This window comes from Parasteatoda tepidariorum, chromosome 1, assembly GCF_043381705.1.
Source record: "Parasteatoda tepidariorum isolate YZ-2023 chromosome 1, CAS_Ptep_4.0, whole genome shotgun sequence".
Taxonomy (NCBI): domain Eukaryota; kingdom Metazoa; phylum Arthropoda; class Arachnida; order Araneae; family Theridiidae; genus Parasteatoda; species Parasteatoda tepidariorum.
This window is the reverse complement of record NC_092204.1, coordinates 4379270-4406482: the sequence shown is the minus strand read 5'-3', so window position 1 is coordinate 4406482 and position 27213 is coordinate 4379270. Positions and strand designations below refer to the sequence as shown.

General features: G+C 28.9%; 1 protein-coding gene across 1 annotated transcript in view; it reads right to left on the bottom strand.

Moving 5' to 3' along the window:
- The window catches only part of LOC107457389 (protein outspread), a gene marked incomplete in the record, with an annotated part of 145374 nt that overhangs the window by 13364 nt on the left and 104797 nt on the right, over positions 1–27213 (bottom strand). The window contains 10 exon segments of the mRNA XM_071188212.1: positions 792–908; positions 2288–2365; positions 4508–7213; positions 8109–8612; positions 10303–10509; positions 14997–15086; positions 17827–18014; positions 19453–19526; positions 20517–20568; positions 25157–25364. Coding sequence (XP_071044313.1) covers positions 792–908; positions 2288–2365; positions 4508–7213; positions 8109–8612; positions 10303–10509; positions 14997–15086; positions 17827–18014; positions 19453–19526; positions 20517–20568; positions 25157–25364 — 4224 coding nt within the window.

The following is a 27213-nucleotide window of genomic DNA, read 5'->3' as shown; positions in this document are numbered from 1 at the left end:
CAGTGTTTTCACTACAGCGCGAGAACGCGAGAATCTCGCATATTTTTTTCTTTTCTCGCATTAAAAAATTATTACTGCGAGAAATTCGCGCATTCTATAAATCAATTTCAAAATTCGCGAATTTCTCGCATTTTGGAAGAAGCTTCGAATTACGCTATTTAGAATAAAATCCGTTTCACTTTTCTTCCTGGATCTTCATTATTTTCAACATTTGCTCCGTTATCTAGCTTCCCTATTTACCAGTATTGTTCAAAACCTTTTCGAACAACCGAACCACGGAACCCCTTTCAGAACACATTTCTCTGCAACCACGTGTTTACCGTAGGTAAGGTTTTTTGATGTAAGACGTTAAAATTTTTTATGCACTAATGTAAGATGGACAAATACCTAGTGAAGGCAAAATCTTCTATGATGATGCAGCAAGAATATTCAATGCTTTAAAAAATAGAAGACGTTAAAGAATGAAAAATTTTAATTGAATATTTGCTTAAATAATTTTAAAGAAGGATTTCAATAAACAATGAATATGCTGCTTAACTTTTTTTGTAGAAAAGTAACTTAGATCCTTAAATAAAAAATATCTATGATATTATTGCAGTAATCAAATCCTACTCATAATTCATCGTCTAAAAAGTACTTGAGCAGTGACTGCATTTCAAAAGTGCTAAGTAATTGCTACATTTAAAACAAAACAAAAAAAGTAAATAAGTTATAAAGTAGTTGTAGTTAAAGTACAACAAAGATACTACTCTGAAATTAACATTCAACAAAGAAAAACTTATTCAATTCACCTTTAGTTGTTCTATTTCTTCACTATATCTAAGACGTATTGTTTCATCTCTTACTATTTCATTCTTCTGCTGCTCATACATGTTATGAAGATTGTGAATTTCCCCACTATAATGATTCTGAAGAATAAGAGAGAAATATATCTTAGTGTTCAGCAAAGCAACATTAAATTAAAATAACACATTTCAGAGCATTTTAAACTAAAGTTTGTAACAGAATCATTAACCATTGGAGTCCCGGGGGGGGGGGCGCATTGAAAAAAAGACTATCGAAGAATCCGAAACAGCGCAACCACGCTTTCTCTTAATGAGTACAAAAAGACCCCAAGCTGGAGCTTGTTTTATTTTACTTCGATGAATCCCAATCGGAGCAATAGCACTTCTTGTATTTGTTAGGTAACACGACTTTTTTCTCATTGCTACGTCACATTTATTGCAGTTTGCAAAGCGATCGAACGTATTCTTGCGCAAGTGTGTCTCATTGTTAATAAATGTGTGTTTTAAAATGATTAGATGAACCAATGCAAAAAATTAATCTATATTTACTGTTTTAAATTTGGTGTATCCCCAAAAAGGTAGAATGAATCGAAAATGAAAATTTATGAGCAAAATCACAAATCTATGTGATCATATTATTGACGACTACATTGCTCTTGTAAAGTGCAAAAGCCAATTCATTTTTGAGTATCTTCGGAGGATAGTCATAACAATGAAATAAAAAAAAAATTATTCTGTAAATGTATTATAATATTATTTTACCTATTGTAAAATGTACTATTTAGATTAAAAGGAGCTGTGTGATATAGTTGCTTATTATACATGCATTTACTTATAAAAGCAGCTGTGTGATGTATTTTAAACCATATCCAGAAGACGTAAGAACTCTTGGATCAAAAATTGGGAGAAATTTATCTTCTTGGAGGACATTTTGATGGAACTAACCAGCATGAGTTACATAGAGAGGGAAACCACAAAAAACTCCCATGGTTAGCCTGACAGCAAAGGGGACTCTAACTCATGATCCGTCTACTATTGAGGATGTTTTTACTTATACTATTAACGCTCAACATACTGCAGTACAGGCAATAGTACTATCTGTTGAGGAATAAGAGAAATATTTTTGCCATTATCGGATATTTTATTAGCAAAAAAATAAATTTTTTTTAAAATTTCTTCAGCAAATATGGAGAAATTTGAGAATGTATCGATAAACAGGAGATAGTCATAAAATACTGGAGTCTTCCTTAAAAACAGGAGACTTGGCAGGTATGATATTTTCTCTTTTAAATCCTTAATGTAAAAGACGATGCACATTGTTTTCAGTACGACTCTCACTCTCTATGAATACTAAATGAAGCTTTTCACCAGCCTATGCCTAATTCAATTACTAGCTTCGGCCAGACTGAATATATAATATATAATTACTTGAAATGATTCATTGATGAAATTTTAAACAAATATATATATATTTTTACGGGATAAAATTTTTTGTTAATTACCTCCATTTTCTTCAGATTTTGTTGAACAATTTGCAAGTCTGCTTCTAATTTTTGTTTTTCTTCACTGTATTGCTTTTCCTACAGACAAAAAGAAAGATTATTCGAAAAGAAAAAAGGCATATACTACAACAATCTTAGATGCGGAGATGACAACCTGCTACAATGCCTTTTCATAATCATAGACACATTTTCTTTATTCAAAGGTAAAATCAAATGCAGTAAAACCTCGCTACAACACTATTTTGCGGACCTTTGCATTATATAGGTATTAACTATAAATCTATTTATATATTATCTAAAAATTTAGTTTGCAGAGTGGTAATTATGGTTAAATATGAAATCCGATAGGAATGTTACATTTGTGACATAAACGCAATCAAACATTATGAAATTAATAAATGTATGGAGCTTAAAAAGCTTTGAAAAAATTGAATTCAGAGTGAAAACTTTCATGTATCTCTAAGAAAACATTATGCTGCATACTCTGTAACCTTACTACCAAAACAAAAGAAATAGCTTAGTAATTGATGAAACAAAAAAGGCTTGTAATAAATTTCTACTCATCTAATAAACNAAAAAAAAAACTAATTTTAAAAAGTATTTAAATAATTTACATAGCTGCCAACATGGATAGGAAAAACTCCAGTAGATTTCACGAAATAATATAAATTTCATGATAATTGTCGCAAAGTGTACTAAATATTTTACGCATAGGAAATTTTAGGAATTTTATAGTCATCAAAATAGAAAAACTGCCATATTTTCCAGTTATGATTAAAATTAAATGAACTTGAAATTATATGTATAATGTTAACTCATAATTTTGAACAGTAAAGAGGCATTTAATTCATCAAAGATAGTTAAAAGATTATTTAATTAATTTAAAAAGCAAATTCGGAATGAAAATAAACTTAACATTTTGGAAAAATTTTTATCTAATATTTATAAATGAGGCTCGCTTCATTATGTATTAGTAACACTTATTTAAATATTCAAGCAAGCAATAATCTGCACAAAATTTCTATTTCAACATGGATTTTTTAAGAAAATTTATCCAATTTTAGGGAATTTTCTAAAATATACAAAAACCAGGAAAAATTTCATGAAATCAGTAGACCAAGAGAAACAGGCAAAATCCAGTAGTCTACTGGAAAAACCAGTTGAGCTGGCAGCTATGGCAACACATTTCTCATTACCATTTAAATAATCTTTACAAGTTAAGATAGACTGATTTGGTCTTCAATAAAAGAAAAACATGAATGAACGTGAAATACTGTAAGGATAGATTTTATAGTAGATGGAAAGAATTTCAAGTTAAAACCAATAACAATAATGAGGTTATCCTTCGACTGATGAATACCACTAACAAGGTATGCAGTGCCAATAAAGTCCAGAAAAAATATGTAATTTAAGAGATGGAAAGGATGTTCTATTCAAATATTTATTGCATTCTGTTAAAGAATGTTCAGTGCACAAAAGTATTTACAAAAACATTTCTTTTTATAATCAGGAGAAAACAGTTGGCAAGGTTTAAATTAATCTACAGTTTAAACTGTCCTGTTCAAAACCCTTTAATTCAAATTATGTCACAATTTTAAAAGAATATTGTGAAGAATTAAAGGTTAACTTTTGAACAAGAAACAAAATTAATACAAGTTTTTGTTTTAATAAAAATTTATCATTATTTTTAATATTGGATTATTTATCCTTATGCAAAAACATAATATATCAGTATTAAAATTATTTATTCATATTTAAATTAAATATATTCACTTTCGTTCTTCAATGAATTGAGGCACTTCAAAAGTTATAAATATTTTAGTATTATATTATATTCCTTTAATAAGTTAAAGCTAATTGTATAAAAGTATCAAATATTTATTAATATATGTAATGATTATGTGTACAATTTTTGCCCATATAGAATTTTTATCTTTTACCAATGTTTAAAGGTTTTGAACACTTTAAGACAGTAAAACCCACATGTCCTGTCCGAAACCAGTTTAGAGCATCCAAACGCCCAACCTTGGGAGACGATAAGACTGAAATAATTTTATCAAAATGTTTAAAACATAAAAAATAAATATGATAAAACAAATCTAAGCATTTTCATACATATATGACAAATGTACCAGCAAGGGATTAATAAAAAGCAATTATTAAAGTTGAAAATATTAAAATTAAAACCTTAAAATTTTTAATATTTAGTAACATGATTACCTTTTCTCGCAATATTTCTTCCAAATGGGTTTTCCAAACCATTTCATTTTCTTCCAGTTTCTCTAAAGCAGTAAGGTCTTTTTCATGCTGCTCCATCAGATGTTGAATTTCAACCCTTAGATTTCTACACTTTTCGCACAGGCTACCCGTCCGAGCCAAAACACGACTCTCGTCCAACTCCGCCTGCAAATAGCTCACTTCCTGTCGCAGCTCTATACACGATTTACACCCTTCCTCCAGACGCTTTTTCTGCTCCTCCTGCAGAGCGGCCAACTTTGCCGTCAGTAAATCCAGCTGAGAACGATATTCCTGTCTGTCGGCATCAACACTCGCTTTCCATTTCCTTTTGAAACATAAGAGACTAGATACACTACGATGAGCGACGTTGAGTTCGTTTGGATTACAAAGATTGAAAAACGAGTTCGGGAACCTGTACAGGGGTAGATTAGACATCGTATTCATCGCCCTAACTTGTAGGTTTTCGTGGAATGTTGTCAGCGCTTGCTTGTCCGCACTGCTGAGCGCATTGTTTTGGGTAGATTGTTTTGACCTATCACAGTCACTGTATATTGCATCTTTAATCAATATGACAGTACCATCTACGACGGTTATTATAGACACGATCTGAGCGAGTTCGGAGATCGAGCAATGCATATACTCTACGAGGACGCCACATTTGCTGCTGCTGAAAAAATTGTTTTCTAAGTGTTTCACACATATGCTTTTTATTTCGGACGATAAGAGACTCAACTCCTGTTGCAGTAGTTTACAAATATAGTCCGTCCACCTTTCACAGTTTTGAATACTAGAACACAGGAAGTAAACTTCATTTAATGATTTTGATATGTGAGCGATAAAAGAATGAGACACTTGGGAAATAATATGACTAATGTGGGAGAGAAATTGCTTTTGTCCCAGGGGCTTTTGGTCGGGGGATTTTTGATTGCTAGCCTTGTCGCAGACGGAATCCTCCGACAACTCAAGAACTGTAGTGCAAAACCGCTCTATGAACTTCTCTTTGAATTCCGCTAAAATACCGCACACTTTCCTACGCTGCTGATCTACGTCGTCGAAAAAGTCTCTCACGTCAGTCACCGCGTCGATTTCCTCTGAATTACTTTGATAAAACAACAGGCAAGCCACAATATTGCATAGGCTTACCTTCTGTAAACTAGGTTGAATCAAACTGGATTTTTGGTGAATGTATGTTTCAATACCTATAATAGCTTGTTTCACTCTAATTAAATGCTGAACTAGTATGGAGGTCTTGTATTTTTCAAAGTCACTCATTTTAAATACAACGTTCGTTACTTCTTGAAGCAAAATTATATTGTACAGTAGTTTTTTGACGACCAGATTCACGTCCTGCGGTGGAGGCTCGTCGAGTTTGTTGGTCACATGATCCAAAGTTCTCACCAACTTACTCAACTCTTCACTCTCCTCGCTGCTGATGAAATTTACTTTCGAAGGTTGAAACGGATTTATGTGTCCTTGAGCATAGAGCAACTGCAACGAGGTCTTCAGCCATAAAACGAGTGACGACACTTTATGACCCAAACTTTCCAAACATCCGGCGAACGATAACGACAACTCTTCGTCGGCAGCACTCTCGGCACTGGTCAAATCCGTCATGCTTGCCGACAAGGACAGGGAATTCCAATTTTCGTTCATATCCGGGCAAGGTGTATTCTCATTCATATTCACCTGCAGGCAAATCTTAGGCTTGGGCATATCTTCTTGCTTCACCTCTTCGGCGGTGGAAACGGTTTCCGTGACGTCCTTCACTTTCTTATCGAGATTGTGCAGTCGCATGAGCAAGCTTTGGGTGTCCTTACTAGATTCCTCCTTGCCGTTCTCACCGTTGGAAGTTTTAAGTACACCTTCAACAGCTCCGATTTTTTGTTCAAGTTCAGTCAGCTTAGCCTCGTACTCCTTGGACAAACTAAGGCCCTCCTTACCTTTCAAGGAACTCCTCCTCCTTTCCTGCCTCTGTTCCAGTTTCATGACGCGTTGCCTGAGCTGTCGCACGTTCTTCTCTGAATTCAGCAATTTGTCCGTCAAATCATCTACTCTAGCTATCATGAGTTCCATATGAGCTTTGTGCAATTTCTCAGCTTGCTCACACGCTTGCTTTAGAGATATACACCTAAGCTCAAAGTCATCGGAAGATGTTTGCGCGATCTTGACTTCAGATTTCAATCTCCGATTTTCCTCCCTCACTTTATTGAGCTGTTGAGCTAGCAAAACATTTTGCGACGATATCCCACTCAACCTAGTAACTTCCTGTTTTAAGGAATGGCAGCCAAAGCCTTTGCTCGAGCTCAGACTAATGTCACCGTCCTTAGTGTTCAAAAGAAGATTCACTTTAGCTTTTTCCAATTCCGACTGCACTCTATGCAATCGGTCTTCGACCCGGCCGAGACTAGATACGAGAACACCGATTTCCTTCTTTTGGTCACCAGATAAGTGTGGTCCATTCTTTGGAGTCTTCACCTCGATGTCGTCAAGCTTGGATTCGACTTCCTTGCAGAATTTGGATATGTCTAACCAAATAGTCCAAGATGAATCTTCTAACTTATCTTTGATGTCAGTTACTTTCTTCCTGCCTTCTGGGAAAGTGAGAGAGTCTAAACTGGACAATTTGAAGCTTCTCCGCCTCTCTGGTCGATTCGTTTTCTCTTCGGGCGATTTTATGGAACTTTCCACCTGAAAATATAAATTTTATTAATGAGCATACAGAAAAAAGTATGCAAAGTGAAAAGAAATTTTTTTAGCTTCCCCTTAACTTTGAGGTATCGAGAGTATACTGTACTAATCTATAAGCTATGGTAGAATATACAACCTGAATGTTTAGTCCTTTATTCTTATCTCCTCTACGCTCAATCATTGTTTTGTCTTAATGCAAATAGATGCAAAAGAATACATCAAGTAAAAAATATATCATGAAAAAAACAGAAAATAAAATGTAAAGAAAAACAGAACAAATCACAAAATCAAATCTGTAAAGCGAGCAGCAAATTCAAATGAACTTACATGTACGGAAAACTTAATAATGATTCAAAATATTTTCGTAATAAATTATTTTGTTAATATTTTATTTTAAAAAATTTTTTTTCTTCTTCGCTTTTCATTAACCTTTAATTTTCTTAGATGTTTTTAATTTATTTTATGATTCAGCTTACAAGCAGTAAATAAAACTTAATGTTCTCAATTTTCTTTGTAGCTCTCTTTTTTCTTTTTGTCTCTCTCTCTCTCTCTATATATATATATATATAAACATATATCACAATAAAGACTATAAAATATATATATATATATTCCTTATTTAAAAATTATTCTTATGTTTAAAAACAACCAATGAAAAAAACACTTTTAAGGGCTTTTAAAAAATGAAAACAAGCACCTTTAAGCACTTTTTAAAAACGCTATGCACCATGTCTGGAAATTTTTTTAGTGTCTCTTCAACTTCAAGAGTATAATATACTAATGTATAATCTATGGTATAATATACAACCTGAATGTTTAGTCCTACATTCTTATCTTTTCTACACTCAATTATTGTTTTGTCTTAATACAAATAGATTCATAACAAAAAACATACCTTTGATTGCTTCTTCTCTTTATGTGACACCCGTGTAGATGTTGGCGGCAAACTAGAACTCGAATGATCAGTTGTACCATCATCACTGTCTCCCAAATAATGTGGATCCGATTCATGAACATCCGAACGTATTTTGGAGCACCTCGTCCTCGAATTAGAGCGGGTTCTCGCTTTCTCCTTGACCCTAGATATGACAGTTCGAGCCAGCGGAGGTGAGGGAGGTAGTGGTAGCGACTGATGTTTCTCTGGGTCTTCTTCCTCCACAACTAATTTTGAGGCGGACGTTGGGGAGCCTTTCTCTGATTCGATGCTCGATGAACAGATGTCGGGGCAAGGGGTAGATGATTTAGATCTATTTGAGACAGTTTTTAAATCATCATTATGCTTGGTGAATTTTTCTTCAGAGTGCAATTTTAAATTTGCAGCTTGAAATATAGCCTGAATCCAGTTATTGCGAATTTTAGCAGTGACAGCAGATAAATACAAATTAGAAAAGTCTTTCATCTGAAAAAAAAAAAGTTTGATTATTTCTACATACATAAACATTTGAGAAATACAATTCTTTATAATTACTTAAACTATAAGTCCTCAACATACTGCGATACTGTCAATAGCACCATTNTCTTTCTTTTTTGAAAGTATCTGCACAAATCATGAAATTTAAGAGGACACCATACTGAGGAAGAAAATTTTCCTTGCAAATTCTTTCTCCTTCATTACTAATGAGAAGATAATTTAGGATTCCGCAGTGGAGATATAATTTGTTTTAATAATTTGTTTGCATCTCTTTTAATAATTTGTTTGCATTTTAATATTTTGAAGTATTTTTTTCAGCAACTTAAACTTCATGACTTACTATAGGTTTGCCTGAACTTACTTTTTCTTTCTTTTAAATTAGTAATGAAGGAAAAAGAGAATTTGCGACATTTTGTTCCCTTTTTTTTTGCGGTAAAGCATCCTCTTAAGAGAAATGGGAGGCAATAAAAAAAAATTATTTTTTTTTAAAGATTTCATACAAATTTCAGAATTTCCTAAATGACTAAAATATGTTGTTAAATATTATGTGGATGATAATTTTGAGTAGGTTACATTTAAAATTACATTTATTACAGTTTAAAATCTTGAAAACAGAACTTGGAGAATGATTTTTTTTTTTTAAATTATCTTAACATAAATTACACACAAAGATCATTAGTAAAAATCTAAAAACATATATTATGATACTAAATAAATTTTTTTTTTTTAAAAATAATAAATAAATGCTTAGTGCAAAATTTTATTTGCATAATTTTGTCAGAAAAAATCCATTAAAATTCCAAAATAACGCCTGGTATTCATTCATCATTTTACTTTAGTTACTACCTAGCACATTACATATTTTGCAAGATACTGTTAGCAGTAGAGTAAATTAAAGTATAAATTTATTTATAAAAATTTAATGCGAAAAGATTGAAGCACATTTGGAATTTTCTATTTTGCTTATCTCACTCATTGATTTTGGTAGAGAAAAAAACCTCTTCAGGAATAAAAAATATTAAATGGCTATCACAGAACAGAAAAATATAAAATTAGTTAAATAATTTACCATTAAAAAAAAAAAATCGCAAATTTCTAAAAGAGTTAAAAATTATCAATTACTGTAGTGTATCTACAAATACAAAAATACAATTCCAATTTACTAGTATATAAGGCATGTTAACTCGATTCTATCTTGAGGTACATTTAGGTAGATGAAGATTGACATTGTTGATAACTCCTCTCTCCACATTGGTGACCCGGACGTGATGTGAACACGCCTATCTTGAGTTGCGACTCAGTCAAGATCACACACAATGTCGGCATGTATGTACTCGACTGCTAATGGCAACACAGAAGTGTCCACGACCGTGAACTTGATACAACTCTCACGATCAGCATTTCAAAAAAAGTCAGGTGATCTTAATACAGCTCTCCAGACTTCTCACAAAACAGCAATGAATCAACTGGTGGTATCTGTTCATTGAATTCTATCACAGATATAGTTCTCCTCTGGGAGTACTGTAGTGTGTTTACCACTACAAAAAATACAATTCCAATTCACTAGTATATAAGATACTCTATTCTATGTCAGGGTATCTTTACATAGATGAAAATTGCTACCATCCCCACAATTATATTTCTTATAAGTTGAAAATAATCCCTCCAAAAAACTTACAATTATGCAGAATGTATAACCACTGCTACTTTCAGCTTCAACAACACTTTTTGCTTTTCGTAGATCTATGAATCCATCTAAGATCCCAGCATCTTCAGCAATAGGGTCGCTGAAATAAGTGAGGGCGGAATTTCGAAGGACAAACCAGTATTTATTCCATTTGCATTCATCTTGCTTCACAAGCCAGCCTTTCTTAAGAAAAGTATTCTAAAAACAATAAAATTGTGTATGGATAAGGATAAAAGATAATGCAAAGAAAAATTATACAATTTTATGAATAAGGATAAAATAAAAGGATAATGCTAAGATAAGATAGATAGAAGGAAGTAATTACATTTAAAAGAATAGTTTGTATGGAGTGTTAGATTATTTTTGTAATTTGAACTGTAAAAATTTCATGATCAGTGATTTTAATTACGCAAGCACATTTTTTTTCCAAAATAAAGCTTAACATATCATTAAATTTTTCATTAAAAGTAATAAAAAACAAGTACAACAATTAAGCACTAAAAGCTTTCTGTTTGAAATTTAATTAATACACCTTTGTTAAAACTTTCATCCAATTTGCATACATATATTTTCTTAGTCAAGTCAGAAATATTACCCTTTACAACATCTTGAAATCTAGATTACTTGTTTTAAAAATAGAGAAGGAGATATTTTTCTTTTAGAATATAATACAATCCTGACTACAAAACCTGTTTGCAAAGAGTCTAAATTATTGTAGTTAAGGCCTAATAATTTAGTAAAATTCAACATAAAAGCAAAAAACATAATCAGGGTCTGAGTAAAACATAATCAGGGTTTCCACTCAATTTGAATAAGAAAAATAAAAATTAAAAATCTTTGACTTTCCCCAGGTACAGTAGATGAATTTCAATGAAAAATGAGACACTATTTTCATCAGAAAGCTTCGATTCTTTTATTTGTAATGTGAAATATTAGACTTTCCGTGTAAAAAATATTATTAAACGAGGATGGGAACATTTCAGTTTAACTAAAATGTGAAAATTTTATTACAAATAATTGTAATATATGTTAGAATTATTTAACTTGAATCTCAATAACTGTTACTGACAATCTTAAGACAGGTTATTTTCCAGGTATGATAAAGGAATTTTCCAGGTTTTTGTAAGAAAATTACAACTTCCCCAGACTATTCCCCAATTTTAGGAGTTAAAATAAAATTTCCTGACAATTCCAGGTTTCACCTGTTCTTCCTGAACTGTGGCAACTATATTAATGCTACTTTTCTAAATGTCCTGACTCATAGAAATTGTGTATAGTTTGTCTACGGTAAGAACTATCCCCATTACAAAATCTGAGGCTGTCTGCTGTGAAATCAAGAATAGCCCTTTTCAGGGAGGGCTCTTCATTCTAGGGCTAACACCGGACCGGATAATAAGTAGACCAGCTAATAAATATTCCCTTTGTCTGGCCGATCCAAGCCAAAACAGTGACCTTGAAATAGTTATATCTCGTTACTATAGTTACCTCTACAAGTCCAGATGAATGGCTGGTGGAGTTCTTACTTTAGACAAACTATACTGTAACAGGGTTCCCTCTTTTTTAACAAACCAAAAATTAAGCACTTTTACAGACCTTTTTCTTGAAAAAATTAAAGACTTCTTTGAAAAATTAAGGACTTTAAAAATAGAATGATTGTTAATCATCGAATATATATACAGTACAGAACCCGTTATCCGGAAAACCAAAAAACCGGAACGAAATTCGATAAATTTTCCAGCAATTTCTTTAAAAAAAAATTTTCCCTCATAAGATTTTAGAATTTTTCTTTCTTTTTTGAAAGATGTTTATCTTACCATCATTTCAGAAATAATCATTAGTGTATTACCTCATCATTTTTTCTTATTTTTAAAATTATTTCCAAATATTTATTATTTTTTTTAGTTGGGTTTAACACTAAAAAAACGGCTTTTTGTAGCGATTCAGAAAACCGGAAAAATCAGTATCCGGAATAGCGATAGTCCCGATCGTTCCGGATAATCGTTTCTCTACTGCATAATATATATACATACTAAAAGTGCCAATTATTTACATTTCTTTAAAAAAATCAATATTTTATTAATTACTGATATAATTGCATTCATTAACTGGGCTCGCCAAAGAAGTAACAGGCAATTTTTGCAAACCCAGCTTGGGTTTTTTTTTAAAAACATTTTCAGGTCGTTACAGGTTAACATCATCTATGAAACTAATCCATATTCAATTTTTAATGATTTCATTGAAATTGAATTGTAAAATTATGTCCAGAAATTAAGATTTGCAATTTTTTTCATGAATATTAAAAAAAAAGAGTAAATAAAGAAATTTGGCAAAAACATTGAAAAATTTATACAAGTTTTATATTTCGCTACTAGACCTGCATCACAGACTTAACTCAATATATTTTTTAAATTCATTCAAATAAATATTTTTATGAAAATTTATATAGAATAAAAATATAGATTATAAATCTTCTCAAATGTAATTGTATTTTTATTCTATATAAATTTTCATAAAAATACAATTACATTTGAGAAGATTTATAATTTTCAAACCAATTTGTTTTTATTAGTTATTTTTTATTAGTTTGTTTTTATTAGTTCTTATTATTAGGTTTTTATCAGTTAGTAAACATGTAAACAAAAGGTCTAAAATGATTTTTCAAAGGAATCAACATATTCCTACGGCCAGAAAATTGATAAGGTTCCTTAATTAACAAATACTGATAAATTATTTATATTTTAATCATTTATAGATTTTTACTAGTAATATTTCCTTATCATCTTTTATCATTCATAATATACTCTAACTATTATTATGATTTGATATTTTATTTTTATCAAAAATTAACAGTTGATTACTGAAAGTGGTATTCTTTTATTATAAAATAATCCTGCAATATCACCTTATCAGGTAGCATTTTGTAAAAGAATATTGAAATATTTTATAAAAAACATATTGAAAACGGTATATAATTTAACAATTTTGAAGCTATTACTAAACAACAAATGTGTTATATTTACTTTTATAATGAGCTTTACACAAAATTATTTCCAGCCAAGCCTGTTATTAGGAATTAACTTTACCTGATGTTACTAAACAATCTGGTGAAAAACATGAACTATTTTTAAAGTAACCAAAAATGGAATGAAAATTTAACAAAAGAAAAAAAAACAGTATACTAAGTTGCAATATTAACTGAATAAAAATTTTATTAAAATCTGAGGATCTTTTAATTGAGTAGATTTAAATATTATGTAACAATCTGCTTATCCTTAAGAAGAAAAAATAATAGTGTAACAAACTAAAACTTTAAAAAAAGATTTACATAGCAACTAAACAAATTACAAATAGTTAACAAATATTTAACGTTCTTGTTAGAAAAAAATCATGCATTCTTATTTACTACTCAGGAAAATATTGAAGTATTTTTGAAAAAATTTGAGGTTTTCATCAAAAACCCGGGTTTTTGATGAAAAACATAGGTGGGCTGAGATTTTTCAAACCCTGTTTATTACAGATCTGTTTAATTTTTAGTATAATCATAAATTTTGTAAAAATGTCACTGCTTTAAATAAATTTATTTACTTATGACACATAGCAATATTATACAAATTCTTCAAAATTTTAGGAAATAGTTTTACTAGTCCAGAATCAGTACCAGTAGAATACTGAACCAGTAGAACTGAATTTCTTGAATTCTGTTAATTTTGAAGGTTAGTATGGGTCTTCTACTTAGGTACCTTAAAACTGCCCCCCCACCTAAAAAAGCATTACGAAAGAACCAATATATTAATAAAAGGACATGCTTTCTTTTCGTTGCTTGTAACCCCCGCCTCCCAAACACATTCATTTTTGTCTCTCTAAAATGATGCATACCCTCTATGCATGTTCTAATTTCAGGTGATAAAAGAAAGGTATTTTGTTTTAAAAACTTGAACAGAAAAATTTTTCCGATCAACTTTAGTGATGCTGAAAAATTGAGGACTTTTAAAAACCCTGTATCAAAATTAAGTACTTTTAAGGATCCTTATAATCCAAAATAAAATTAAGCAGTTTTTAAGGACCGTGGGAACCCTGTGTAAGTAACCAAGAACTTTTCATTTAAGTACACAGACGAACCTCGATGAATTGTTTCTCATAGCATCATTCATTATGAACGTTAGAAAACGGAAAACGAGAGGTCAACATAAACTATCAAATATAGTTACTGGGGAATATATGTAAAGTAAAAAGTGGAAATGAATAAATTTAAATTATTGCAAGTATATATAAATTTACAATTGCAAAAGTATTTATAAAGCAAAACAAAGATGAACATTTATTTGTTTGAAAATTTTAAAATGTAAAATCTTTCCAATGCAAAAAATAAGCACCTTGAAATTTTTCAACAAAAAATAAGCACCCTTTAAACACTCAAAAAATATTTTTAAGCACTTAAAAAAAAATATCATAACATACATACAATTCAGGAAAACAAAAAATTGTGGGAATGATAGATCAATGTTCGACTGTACTTCAAAGAAGTTTAAAAATTGTTTCATAGTTATATATCTATGGATAAAATTTAAAGAATTCCAGTTTTCAATAGCTCCTCGTTTCGTCTACCTTGAATAGATTGAGATTGGGTTACACAGAGAATATCATTTTAAATCAAAGAGATTGTTTAAAAAAGAACAGTCCTTTACCTCATTGCTCTGATCTCCATTAAACTCAACAGAGGATGTACAGTGGGATGGTACAGAGTCAGGATTACAGCCATCAGGCACTCCTCGAATCTAAGAATATGATTATGAAAAAAAGCAATACTATTAAAACCTTGCATAATACAAATTAACCCATTTTATAACAAGTTACTGTTTTTAAATCTGACTCCAAAAGGCAAAAACGAAAAAATCGAGGCAAATGCATTTTGTAAATTACAAACATTTACTATAGGTTGAGCTGAAATTTCTATCTAAAATGTGTTTCAAAAAAATTTTTATTAACAAAATTTGCATTAAGTGTTAATATATAAATTATGATTTAAATATTTAAAAGAGTGTAGGCTATAAATTCATACCATAACAAGAGAACAAACCCAAAAATTATTTTGAAGATTGGTGCATCAGATTTTGAGAAAAAAAAGATATTAAATTATTATTTTGTCATTGATGTACAAAACTTTCGCAGGTAAGCTAATAAAAAAAATTTATAAATAAAAGAATTTAGTAAATGTCATTTTAAAACACATGAGCATAATAAATATACAAAACCTAATTTTAGTCTAAACAACAGCAAAACTAAAAAAATCTGCAGAGAATCTTAAAAGCCCTTGCCATCTTGGATTATAGAATAAATTTTTGAATAAAAATTTATTAAAATAAAATACTTTTAAAAAAATTATTACGAAAATATTTTAAATCATTCTTGAAAGTTTCCCGTTCATGTAAGTTCATTTGAATTCGCTACTCTCTTAATAGATTTCGTTTTGTGATTTGTTGTTTTTCTTTACATTTTATTTTCTGTTTTTCATGAGATATATTTTATACTTAAATTTCTTGTTTTGTTTCCAAAAAATTTTATTTNTTTTTTTTTTTTTTTTTTTTTAAAAAANTGAGCAGATTTTTTTTTTTTTTTTTGTTAACAAAATTTTCATTAAGTGTTAATATATAAATTATGATTTAAATATTTCAAAGAGTGTAGCTATAAATTTATACCATAACAAGAGAACAAACCCAAAAATTATTTTGAAGATTGGTGCATCATATTTTGAGAAAAAAAGATATTAAATTATTATTTTGTCCTTGATGTACAAAACTTTCACAGGTAAGCTAATAAAAAAAAATTTATAAATAAAAGAATTTAGTAAATGTAATTTTAAAACACATGAGCATAATAAATATACATATATAACCTAATTTTAGTCTAAACAACAGCAAAACTAAAAAAATCTGCAGAGAATCTTAAAAGCCCTTGCCATCTTGGATTATAAAATAAATTTTTGAATAAAAATTTATTAAAATAAAATATTTTTAAAAAAATTATTACGAAAATATTTTAAATCATTCTTGAAAGTTTCCCGTTCATGTAAGTTCATTTGAATTCGCTACTCTCTTAATAGATTTCGTTTTGTGATTTGTTGTTTTTCTTTACATTTTATTTTCTGTTTTTCATGAGATATATTTTATACTTAAATTTCTTGTTTTGTTTCCAAAAAATTTTATTTTGAGTGCTCACACTATTGTATTGATATATTTTGCTTCGCCTATAGTGATACAATATTAGAAAGCACTCCTTTTTGCAGATGTAATCGTGTGAGCTGATGAAGAGATTATATCTTTTTTCATTTCTGACTTTTTAAAATAATTTTTTTTAAGTATTTTATTTTTATTTTTTTCGTCTTATTTTTTCATTTAAATATCATATCTGAAATAATCTCAGGCACAGAACTGGCGTTCCAAAATGTTGTGCTCAAGTATTACACAGGTTAATTTTTCTATTTCGGGATAAGCTCATTTTGATGCAATTTAGAACAATAGCTGGCAGCACTTTACAGACGATTTCAAAGGATAGAGGTTTATGTTCAAAGTGTGCATCTTTTTTCTTATTTTGAAAAAATGGTGTCATTTGAACCATTACATAGATCAGGGATGGCGAACCAATGGCATGCGACACAATATTTTGGGCACCCCATCGATCACAGTGGTTGTTACACTATGAATTATTACACAAATGTTATTATGCTATGAAGCATATGTAACAATCAAATTAAAATTCACAAAAAACAAACAAAATATTAAACAATTATTAATAAAAAAATTAAAAATTAACGCTAAAAAAACATTTAATAACCATAAATAACTAGCAAAAATAATCAACAGTCCTGCTTAAACTAACATCTTACAACCTAATATAAGTTATTGGTCATTTAATCTGCAACAACAGAAGTCACACTGATGTTACTTTAAGTTGAATTACGTGTATAACTGAGACATTGCAAAATGTTTTGTTTTTTTCAATGTAAATAAAGAGTTTTGAGTTGATAGAATTTAGTATTATTATTTTCTCAATAATCACGAAGTCAACATTATTTGACACTACGTCTATGACCTCATTAAGCAATTTTTTAGAGAAAATGGCACATTGGTGTATAAAGGTTCGCCACTCCTGACATAGATTATTTATTTTTTTAGAAAATTATTAAATATTTTTTTCTTTAAATTTTTCGAAAGTAATGCTTCCCAGAAGCAAACTTTACCTCTGCCACGCTGAGTGGTACAAAACCTTTAAATTTTTATGGATGTAATTCAAAGTATCAATTTTTTTAACCACTATGTATTACTATACTATGTACTATTTATTTTGTACTAAACATTTGACTTTTGGAATTAAAAAATTGACAATTTATGTAACCGAATCATCAAAATAAATAGACAGTTAAAAGGTTAATAAGGATTAAATGCAAACTTCGTCTCCACCTTCATCGAACTGAACAGTTTAGTTTCGACGGAGAGTACCTGAGTAATAGTTTGTTACCTGACTGAAACTTGGTTTTCTCTCCAGAGAATCAGAAGAGAGTTTATTGGAGAGGCAATTGATGAGAATTTTATCTTCTCTTAGGATAGCAGCTGCATTTGGCACTGAAGCTGACTTATGAAGTGACCGTGTTTTGATATCTCCATTCTGTTCCTCAGACCAGGACATTATCTGCTTTTGTATATCACCTATTAAAATACAGAAACAGTTTATTTACAGTTAGAATTTTTTCACTTACGTACAGGGTGAGTAGCCAGATTTTTCAACAAAAAATAAGCACCTTTTAAATACTTTTTAACCACTCAAAAAATATTTTTAATCACTTTCCAAAAAAAAAAAATCATAATTAGGATCTGTGCAGTAATAAAAAAAAAATTTCTACTGTTTAAAGTTCCGCATTCATAAAAATAAAATCAATAAAATTCAAAAACATTAAATAATCACGATAAAATAATTAGCTTCTGATAAATATTGCAAAGAGAATTGTGAAAATCGTGATTTTTTTTTTTTAATTTCGAACGACAATCGATACGGCGCAGATATTTTTTCTTTTTTAAAAGATAGAAAATTAACCCATTTTATATCAATCATAGAAATTTTATAAAACGTGGTATTATTTCCATTAAAATATTCTTACATTACATTCATTAAGACACAAAAAACATTTCGTGTATGAAAAGTTATATTTTAAAAAAGAAACAAAATGCTGCATATAGGCACCGATCACCAAATTAATGAACAAACCATTTAATTGAATTATTGTTTTTTTTATGAAATTTGCTTTATTATTTTTTTAATTTACTGACTTTCAATCTTAATCCATCATAAAAACATACGATAAATCTCAAAAGCAATAATTATATACTTTCAAAAAATTTTGCTTAACAATACAAAAAATTTTAATAGTTTAAAAATTTCTCAACAGAAAGTGTTTATTCCAATTATAGTTGTACTTATAATTTATGGATGTCTTCAGAACCCTTGACAACAGCAGAAAAATAAAATTAGCAAAAACAGTGTCTGTGAAAAATTTATTTATTGAAATGNGGGGGGGGGGTAAACTCCATTTTAAAAATTAGATTCTTCGACAAACTAAATCCATGACTTTCCATGATTTTTTTTTTTAAATAGTTAAAATCATGACATTTCATGACAAATTTTGTTCAACACTGAAATTCATGACTTGTGCAGATACCCTGTAAATAATTGTAAAAGGATAACTTATAGCTCTAAAACTTTTTGTTTGAAATAAGTACTAGCAAAGGTAAACTTGTAAAATAACTTTCCAAAAAGAATTATAGTATATGTAGTTTCTATTGTGACGCTATTCTAGGTTTCTTACTGAAAAAACCAAGTTCTTAATTTAACAAATTCTTGTCAGAACAGTCTTAACAGCTCGGACAATGACAAAATGGAGGAAAATTGTATCGCGATATTTGAGAGAAAAATTTTGTGGAGTATACTTGGGGGTGTAAATGAAAACAGTAACTGGAGTAGGAAATATAACTTTAAACTGTACAAAATTTATAATGTCCCGATATTATTAAATACATGAAAATAAATAGAATGAACTGGATGGCCTGTGTAATTCGAATGAGTGATGACAATACGATAAAAAAAAATTGCTTTTTAGACCCACTAGAAGAAGAAAGCGGGAAAGGCCATGGTTGAAATGGGCTGACTCGGCGGAGTCAGATTTTCTTGAAATTAACAAAAAGAATTGGAGATCAAACATAAATCAGAAGTCGTTATGGTGAAATCTTTAGAGGATGGCATTGGCCCACATTGGGCTGTCTGGCCAACTATGATCAGGAGGATTGTGAAGCCATAAACTAGCTTTATCAAAGTGTGTAGTCAAATCTTTCAACAAAAAATAAGCACCTTTTAAGTACTTTTTAAGCCCTAAAAATATTTCTATGCACTATATACATAAACAAAATGCAAAATAATTTTCAAAGACTTTACATGATCATGATACAATAACTAGTTTTGACAAAGAACTCTTTTCTTAATTATATTAGCCACCATAAAAAGAGCGATATTTTTTTAAGTTCGATTTCAGAGGGTGGAAAATGAAACCTGAAATTGAGAATATTTTGCAAAATGCAGCAGAGTTGCACATGAGAGTGCAATAATCTAAAGGAATCTAGCACAGCAATAACTCCCAAGTATTTAGTTAAACATGTAAAATGATTGGCACTTTCATACGCTACGGACCGGCTGCCGAAATGGATTGTGCTTAAATGAACTGTGAAAACGTTGAATAGAACAATGTGAAAACTACGATTTTGCCTATGTAGGCAAAAATTGACAAGGTAAAGAAAAAATTTCATTTTCAAAAAGGGAAAATTAAGCACTTTTTAAAAACTTCCAATAAACCTCCTTCAAGGGGTTTTAAAAAACCAAAATAAGCACCTTTAAAAACGTTACGTACCATGTTTATCAAAAGAATATTGAAAATAGTATAATTTATTTAGTCACTAAACGAAAAATTAACTTTTACATCTAACCAGACTCTTTTCGGAAAAATATTTTTTATATGATTGGTGTATTATTAAGATAAAGAATGAAACCTAGTTAAACCCTTAAGATTCAGCAACATTGATAAGCCATTAATCACCAGGCATAATAATAATTGAGCATATTAATGCAAGAAATAATAATAGATCAATATGAAGATATGAATTTACCTTAAACAATTCATTTCATTTCTAACAACAGCATTTTCAGAGTTTTTCTTATCTGAAATAAAATAATACAAACATAATTTAGCAACTTTCATTCATGAAAAGAAACAAAAAACTCTTCTTTTCAATTTTGCAATGCATATGAGTTTTCTAACACAACAAAAACTTAAGAATATAATGATTCCTAACAAAAACAAATTGAATAAATAAAAATATTATACTAATTAACAAAGTAAAAGTTTCCAAATAAAAAAAAAGATTCCTTTAAAAAAATTACTGAAGAGACTCTTGTGGGTTTTACCCTTTACATTCTGTGTAATAATAACGAGAACAAAACATATATATACACATCAAAAACCCTTTTTTATTCCGAATATTTTAAAGCTGGGGTTCATTCCAGTTTTATTTTATTGAAGAATTTCTTCTGAAAAATATAAATATTTTTGGGAAAATTTTCTTATCATGTATAGCAGTTATTTTCTACTTTTGCTTTTATTTTGCATTTTTTGCTTAATAAGTTCTATTTTCTTTTCGATTTTTAGTGCTCCTCACACTATTGTATTTATTTATTTTTTTTGCTTTGGCTATATTGCTACAATATTAGAAAACAATATTTTTTCGGATATAATCGTATGAGCTGATGGCAAGATTAACATTTTTTTAAAATTATTTTTTCTTCTTCTTTACTTTACAAAGTTTTGATTTTGATTTAATAAATAAAACTATAGCTGGGATACAAAACAGATTGCATTTATAACTTAAACACTTGTTAGGTTATCTTAACTTTTTCACAAAAAAAAAATTAACCCTTATGTGCATTAAATTTAAAGTTCTTATGTTTACAAACAATATTCTTATTGTCAAATAATAATGTTCTTTTACTATTGTTTGAATTCTGACAAAAATAAAAGTCTACGTATGTAACAACAAAAACACATAAAAAGTTTTTCGTATAGTAAATTAATTATAGACCCTTTGGTAATTACCGTCCCCGTACAGAGCATTTCAGGAAGGGACAGTAATTACAAAACGATAATTTTCACAAAATCTATGAAAAGTCATTTCATTTCCTTTATTAAAATAGCCATAATTTATAAAAGTTGTTACACTTAGTAAAAATCAAAGCATTTTTACTAGCTTGCAATTTCTTAAAAGGAAATCAAGAGGTAATAACTACATTCAATAAAGTCACCCACAGTCTTTTAAAAGGAGGAATTATGCTTATTGATCCCAGAAGAAATGCAACTACAATTAAACTTTATTATCAAGTGTGTTCTTTGAAACCTAGAAGTTATATCTTATTCAACTAAAACCTTCATAGTGTTTTATTGATACTTTTTGGATTTTGGAAAGTAATTACACAAAAGTGGAGGACACATACAATGTAATATGTGGAACAAAATATACAAATTATTCTAAGAATATTGAATGTAAATATTGAAATAGACAGTCAAATATACCAGAACATGTATGAATTTATATCTGTAACAATTTCGTAATAAGTGTGTAAGGTTCACAGTACAGTAATGACACATTACCCATCTTTCATTTAATTTATAAAAATATAATTTAAATATAAAATGTGTCTCATGCATATTTTTGTTCGTTGAGAATATTTTAAGCAAAACATACCAGTAAATAATAAAAATAAATATTGTATTGATAAATATTGCTTAAGGGCACAAAAAAAAATGAATCGAGAGAATAACTCCAAAATACTAAAAATGCAAACACTTTAATAAACTTTAACTTAGTGAAAGGGGTCCTATTTATGAGTTTTGTGAAAAGGCAGGGCCATTTTAATAGCAAGCAGGGCCCCCGGGGCACAGAAATGTTTTAGGTCTCAACTAAAAAACTTCACATACACAAATGAAAACATTTTTAAGATATGGAATAATTTTAACAAACTTTTTATCACCCCAAAAACTCAATCACATAAAATAAAGCATTTTTAAACTATACATAAATTTTTTAAAAAAGAAATGAGAAGTTGCAGTCTTGCAATTGCAATCTTTAATAAAATAATTTTCAAAACCAAGAGTCTAAATAAAATAATTAAATTTAACAAATCATAAGGGCTTCACAAATGAAAAAATTCAAAAAGGTATGAATTATTTCGTCACACTATTCAAGTCAGTTATCAAAATATCTTTACACATCCGACATAACCAGTTTAAAAGTTGTGATCTGTCATTCTAAACTCTTTCAATTATTACTTTATTTAACTAATTATAAATACTAAACGGAGTGGGTGGTGGACAAGAATAGAGAAATTACTTGAGTGCCTAAAAACCTCATTTTAACGTAGAAAAACAGATTTCGGTTGACTTTTTAAGTTTTCCGGGGGGGGGGGGTTCAAATTATTGGCGTATGCATGATTATCAATCCCTATTTATAGAAAAAAAAATGCACACATTTTACACAAGAATATATATATTTTAAAAAATGTATAAGCAATGTTTTGGCTCTTTGTTTTTTTAAATACAATACATAAAATGTAAGATTCTCAGGACCCGGGTGTACCCAAGCATAAAGGCACTACTGTGAAAAAGGTCTTTTTTTTAAAAAATTTAATTTTGTGAATGTCCCTAACTTTACCCTACTAGGTCTGTCTAGGTTTTTTAAGAGGTACCTATTTGTGAAAATTTAAACAAAATTTGTGAAAATTAAAAATTAAATTCAAAAATCAACACAAAAATAGGGCTATGTAATAAAATATTTCAAAAATTGTCACTACAAATAAAAATCATTCATGACTGGTCATCATGATATCAAAATTTCCTCATGATAATCAAAAATCATTCATGATATCAAAATTTCTAAATGCATAAAAATCATTGTCCATAGTTAAATTTCCTTTTGAATTTAACAAAGGCATGTATTTAATAGTACTAATATTAAAAGTTATTTTAATTATGAGAACATTTTCAACTGGGTCATACAGACAAAAGTTTCACAGAGAAAAAAATGGTTCATAAAACAATAAATGTTTGTTAGAATATATGTAGAATATAATGTTGAAATTTTGACTTCCTGTAAAGTTTATAGAGGGAGAGCATCGTCGTTTTATTTTACAAAACTAAGCGTTAAAAAAAACTATGGTGTAAGTGATGGGCTAGGATTACCACATTGCACTATCTGACCATACACGTGCTACCTTTTTGTAAAAGACACCTGGCATAAAAGCTCCTCTTTTCCATAGATTGCAATGAGAACTTTCTTTTTTATTTGTGAAACTACCATTTTTCCTAAAGTTGAATTTGTGATGGTACCGCTAAACAGTGTTCGTAATTTTTTGACTCTTTTTGAAGAAAAAAAATAAAAAATCAGATTTTTTGATTTAAATCAGATTTTTTTGATTTTTATACAAATACACTGTAAGAACTTTGATTTATGACTAAGAAAACTTTATAAATGTTTAATAAAAATTAAATTAATATTAAAACTATATTAAAAGAATATTTTAGAAGCTCTAAGTACCTAAAACAATTTTTTATTACAATACATAGCTTTGAATGCATAGCAACTATTTTGAAGCAAATGAATGATTGAAATTTAAAGACTAGATGAAATAGAGAATTTAAAGAATTCCTTAACTATTAAAACAAAGTTTCAATTACCAAACCATAATTTTAATTTAAAATTGTGATTTCTTTTTTTTCTCTTGAGTTTTAAAATGACAAAATAAATGTAACAGATTGTGTTTATAAATGTAGTTATTCATCAAAAAATAAATAAATATTTAATCTATATATTTTGATTCCTTGGCTAAAAATGCCAGAGATCTAAATCAAAATTCAATCCCAACTACATTGGCAGATGCAAATGCTTTTGCAAAGTCAAGACTATTCACCCCTTTAAAAATCAAAGCCCACGATCAAATAACTAATCTTGACATCGATAGGAAGACAGCCACTACTCCCATCAGACTAAGAACAAAACATCATAAAAACATAAAAATTTCTACAGATAAGACTAGAAAATATCAAAACTGTGGCAACTGTCTTAATGTGGAACTGACACCATATCATGTTTTTAACTGNTAAATAAATATTTAATCTATATATTTTTATATTAAAATATTCATTTTTAATCCTATATCAAAATAAATAAGTTTAAAAAAATTTTAAAAATCTATAAACTCATTAAAAAAAAACTTCACAAAATTTCTTTATAGAAAACCTGATTATGTCAAAGATACTGTAAGCATATTATGAGAAAAAAAATACTTAAATGTTTACTTTAATCCGTACTTTCAATCTCAAGAATCAAAAGATTTTTAAAAATGTTATTTGAAATGTGTTGGAATTTATCACATACCAAGAAAGAAAGTAATTTCTTTAACTAAAATTGATTAGCAATAATAAATTTTAAAACTTATGCAGCAATTTATTTAAAATAAATTTTAAAACTAAGAAAAAATAATAAAAGTATCAACAATTTAAAACACTGTTTCTTAACTTTTTAAATCAATATATATATATAAAAAAAATTATTTGATTTAAATAAATGGTTTTTTATTTGATTATTTAAATCAACCAACCCTGGATGGTGCCGCTAAAAGGAAGTAAATTTACCCTGGACATACCCCTGCCCTAAATAGACAGCAGAAAAATGATTATAATAATATAAAATGGTGTTACCTTCTGCAATGAGAAGTTTTTCTTGAGTTTTGGTGATGAGTGTTGAGTTGGTGTCTTTAGTCGGGTAGACATCTTCCTCTGGATCAAAGACTATGCTTGAATTTTGCTTCAAATTACTCCTATTTAAGCTATTTACATATCCGTTGTGCTTAGTATAATTATTGCTGGAATCAACTGAATCTTTTCTGCTGTGGACACTATTTACACTCTAAAAACAAAGGAATAAAAATTAAAAAAACAGATCAATATGTATGGTCAAAGATATAGTCTGATGATCACTTTTTATTAGATTACTAAGTAAATTAAATAATTAAGACTAATTAAGACTTTGACTCAATGTAATATGTAAGAATAAATCGGAAGCCATACTGCAGGCTATAGCAAAACAATTATTAACAAAGATTTCAAAACTATCATACGAGTATTTCATTCACAGACTGGCACTGATGCAACTAAGAATTCTTTGTTCAATTCCAACGATATACAAATAAGATCACATGACATGGCATATTTATATTTTTTAGAGATAAATATTTTCATCAAGATTTATGATATTATTCATATACATTAAAAACAAAATATTCTACAACAGACAGGATCTTGACCCAGAGAGGCATTGAAGGCTTAGACGTTATATTTTTATGTTTAATAAAGACACGCGAGATGCCCATCACTGTAAATTTTCACAAAACCTAGATTCCATCTGCCTGGAGAAAAAAATCCAAAGATATACAGTTTTGAAAATATTAAAATATGCGGTATTTTTTACACAGTTGCTACTCTAATCTCGAAGAAAAAAATTGCCTGTGTTTCCCTGCATATATTATACACAATATATTAAGATATACAAAGATATACAGTTTTGAAAATATTAGAATATGCGGTATTTTTTACACAGTTGCCACTCTAATCTCGAAGAAAAAAATTCCCTGTGTTTCCCTGCATATATTATACACAATATATTAAGAGGACACACGCAATCACTGTGCTCTGGAGTGAGCTATATTGGATACACTATACTAGTTTTAAATGCTGGTAACGGTACAGCTATTATACTATACATATTTTTAAGATGGGTTAAAATCTCCCCCAAGAAATAAAACAATAACATTTCTCCAATCAGTTACAAAACTATAAATTGACAGCAAGACATAACCATTTTGCTTAACTATTACTATATACAGTAAAAATACCATTGAAAAAAAAGAAGATTGAAACATTAATTTAAAATTTTTATAATTTCTCCAGTAACTTATTCATAGATTTATAACTTTGGAATTTTAAAAAGGGTAAGAGATAGTAAAATAGTTTGATTACGTCCATGAAAAATAAATAAATAATTAATTTTTAACTTTTAAAGTAAGGTAAGATCATTCACAATTTTATACTAACAATAAAATTGTGAATGTACAAAAAATACTTCCATTTAATGAAAACATTTAGAATAAAATTGTAAATGTATAGCTGTCAACATAGATAGGAAAAAATCAAGTAGAGTTTCAAAATAATATAAATTTCATGATAATTGTTGCATAATGTACTAAATATTTTACACATAGGGAATTTTAGGGACTTTTATAGTCATTAAAATAGAAAAACTACAATATTTTCCTGTTAGGATAGACATTAAATATAATTAAAATCTTATGCATTACATTTCCTCATAATTTTGAATATTAATAGGCATTTAATTCATCAAAGACAGTTAAAAGATTTTTTTAATTAATTTAAAAAGAGAGTTCTGAATAAAAATAAACTGAACATTTCAGAACAAAAAAAAAAAGTTTTGAACTGATTTCTTGAGGTCTGCTTCATTAGGTATTAGTAATAATTATTTAAATATTCAAGCAAACAATAAACTGTACAAAAATAGGGATTTAAATAGGGATTTTTTAGAAAACTTACTCAATTTTAGAGAATTTTCTAAAATGTACAAAAATTAGGAGAATCTTCATTAAATCAGTAGACCAGGAGAATCTTCATTAAATCAGTAGACCAGGAGAAACTGGCAAAATCCAGTAGTCTACTGGAAAATCCAGTTGAGTTGGCAACTATGT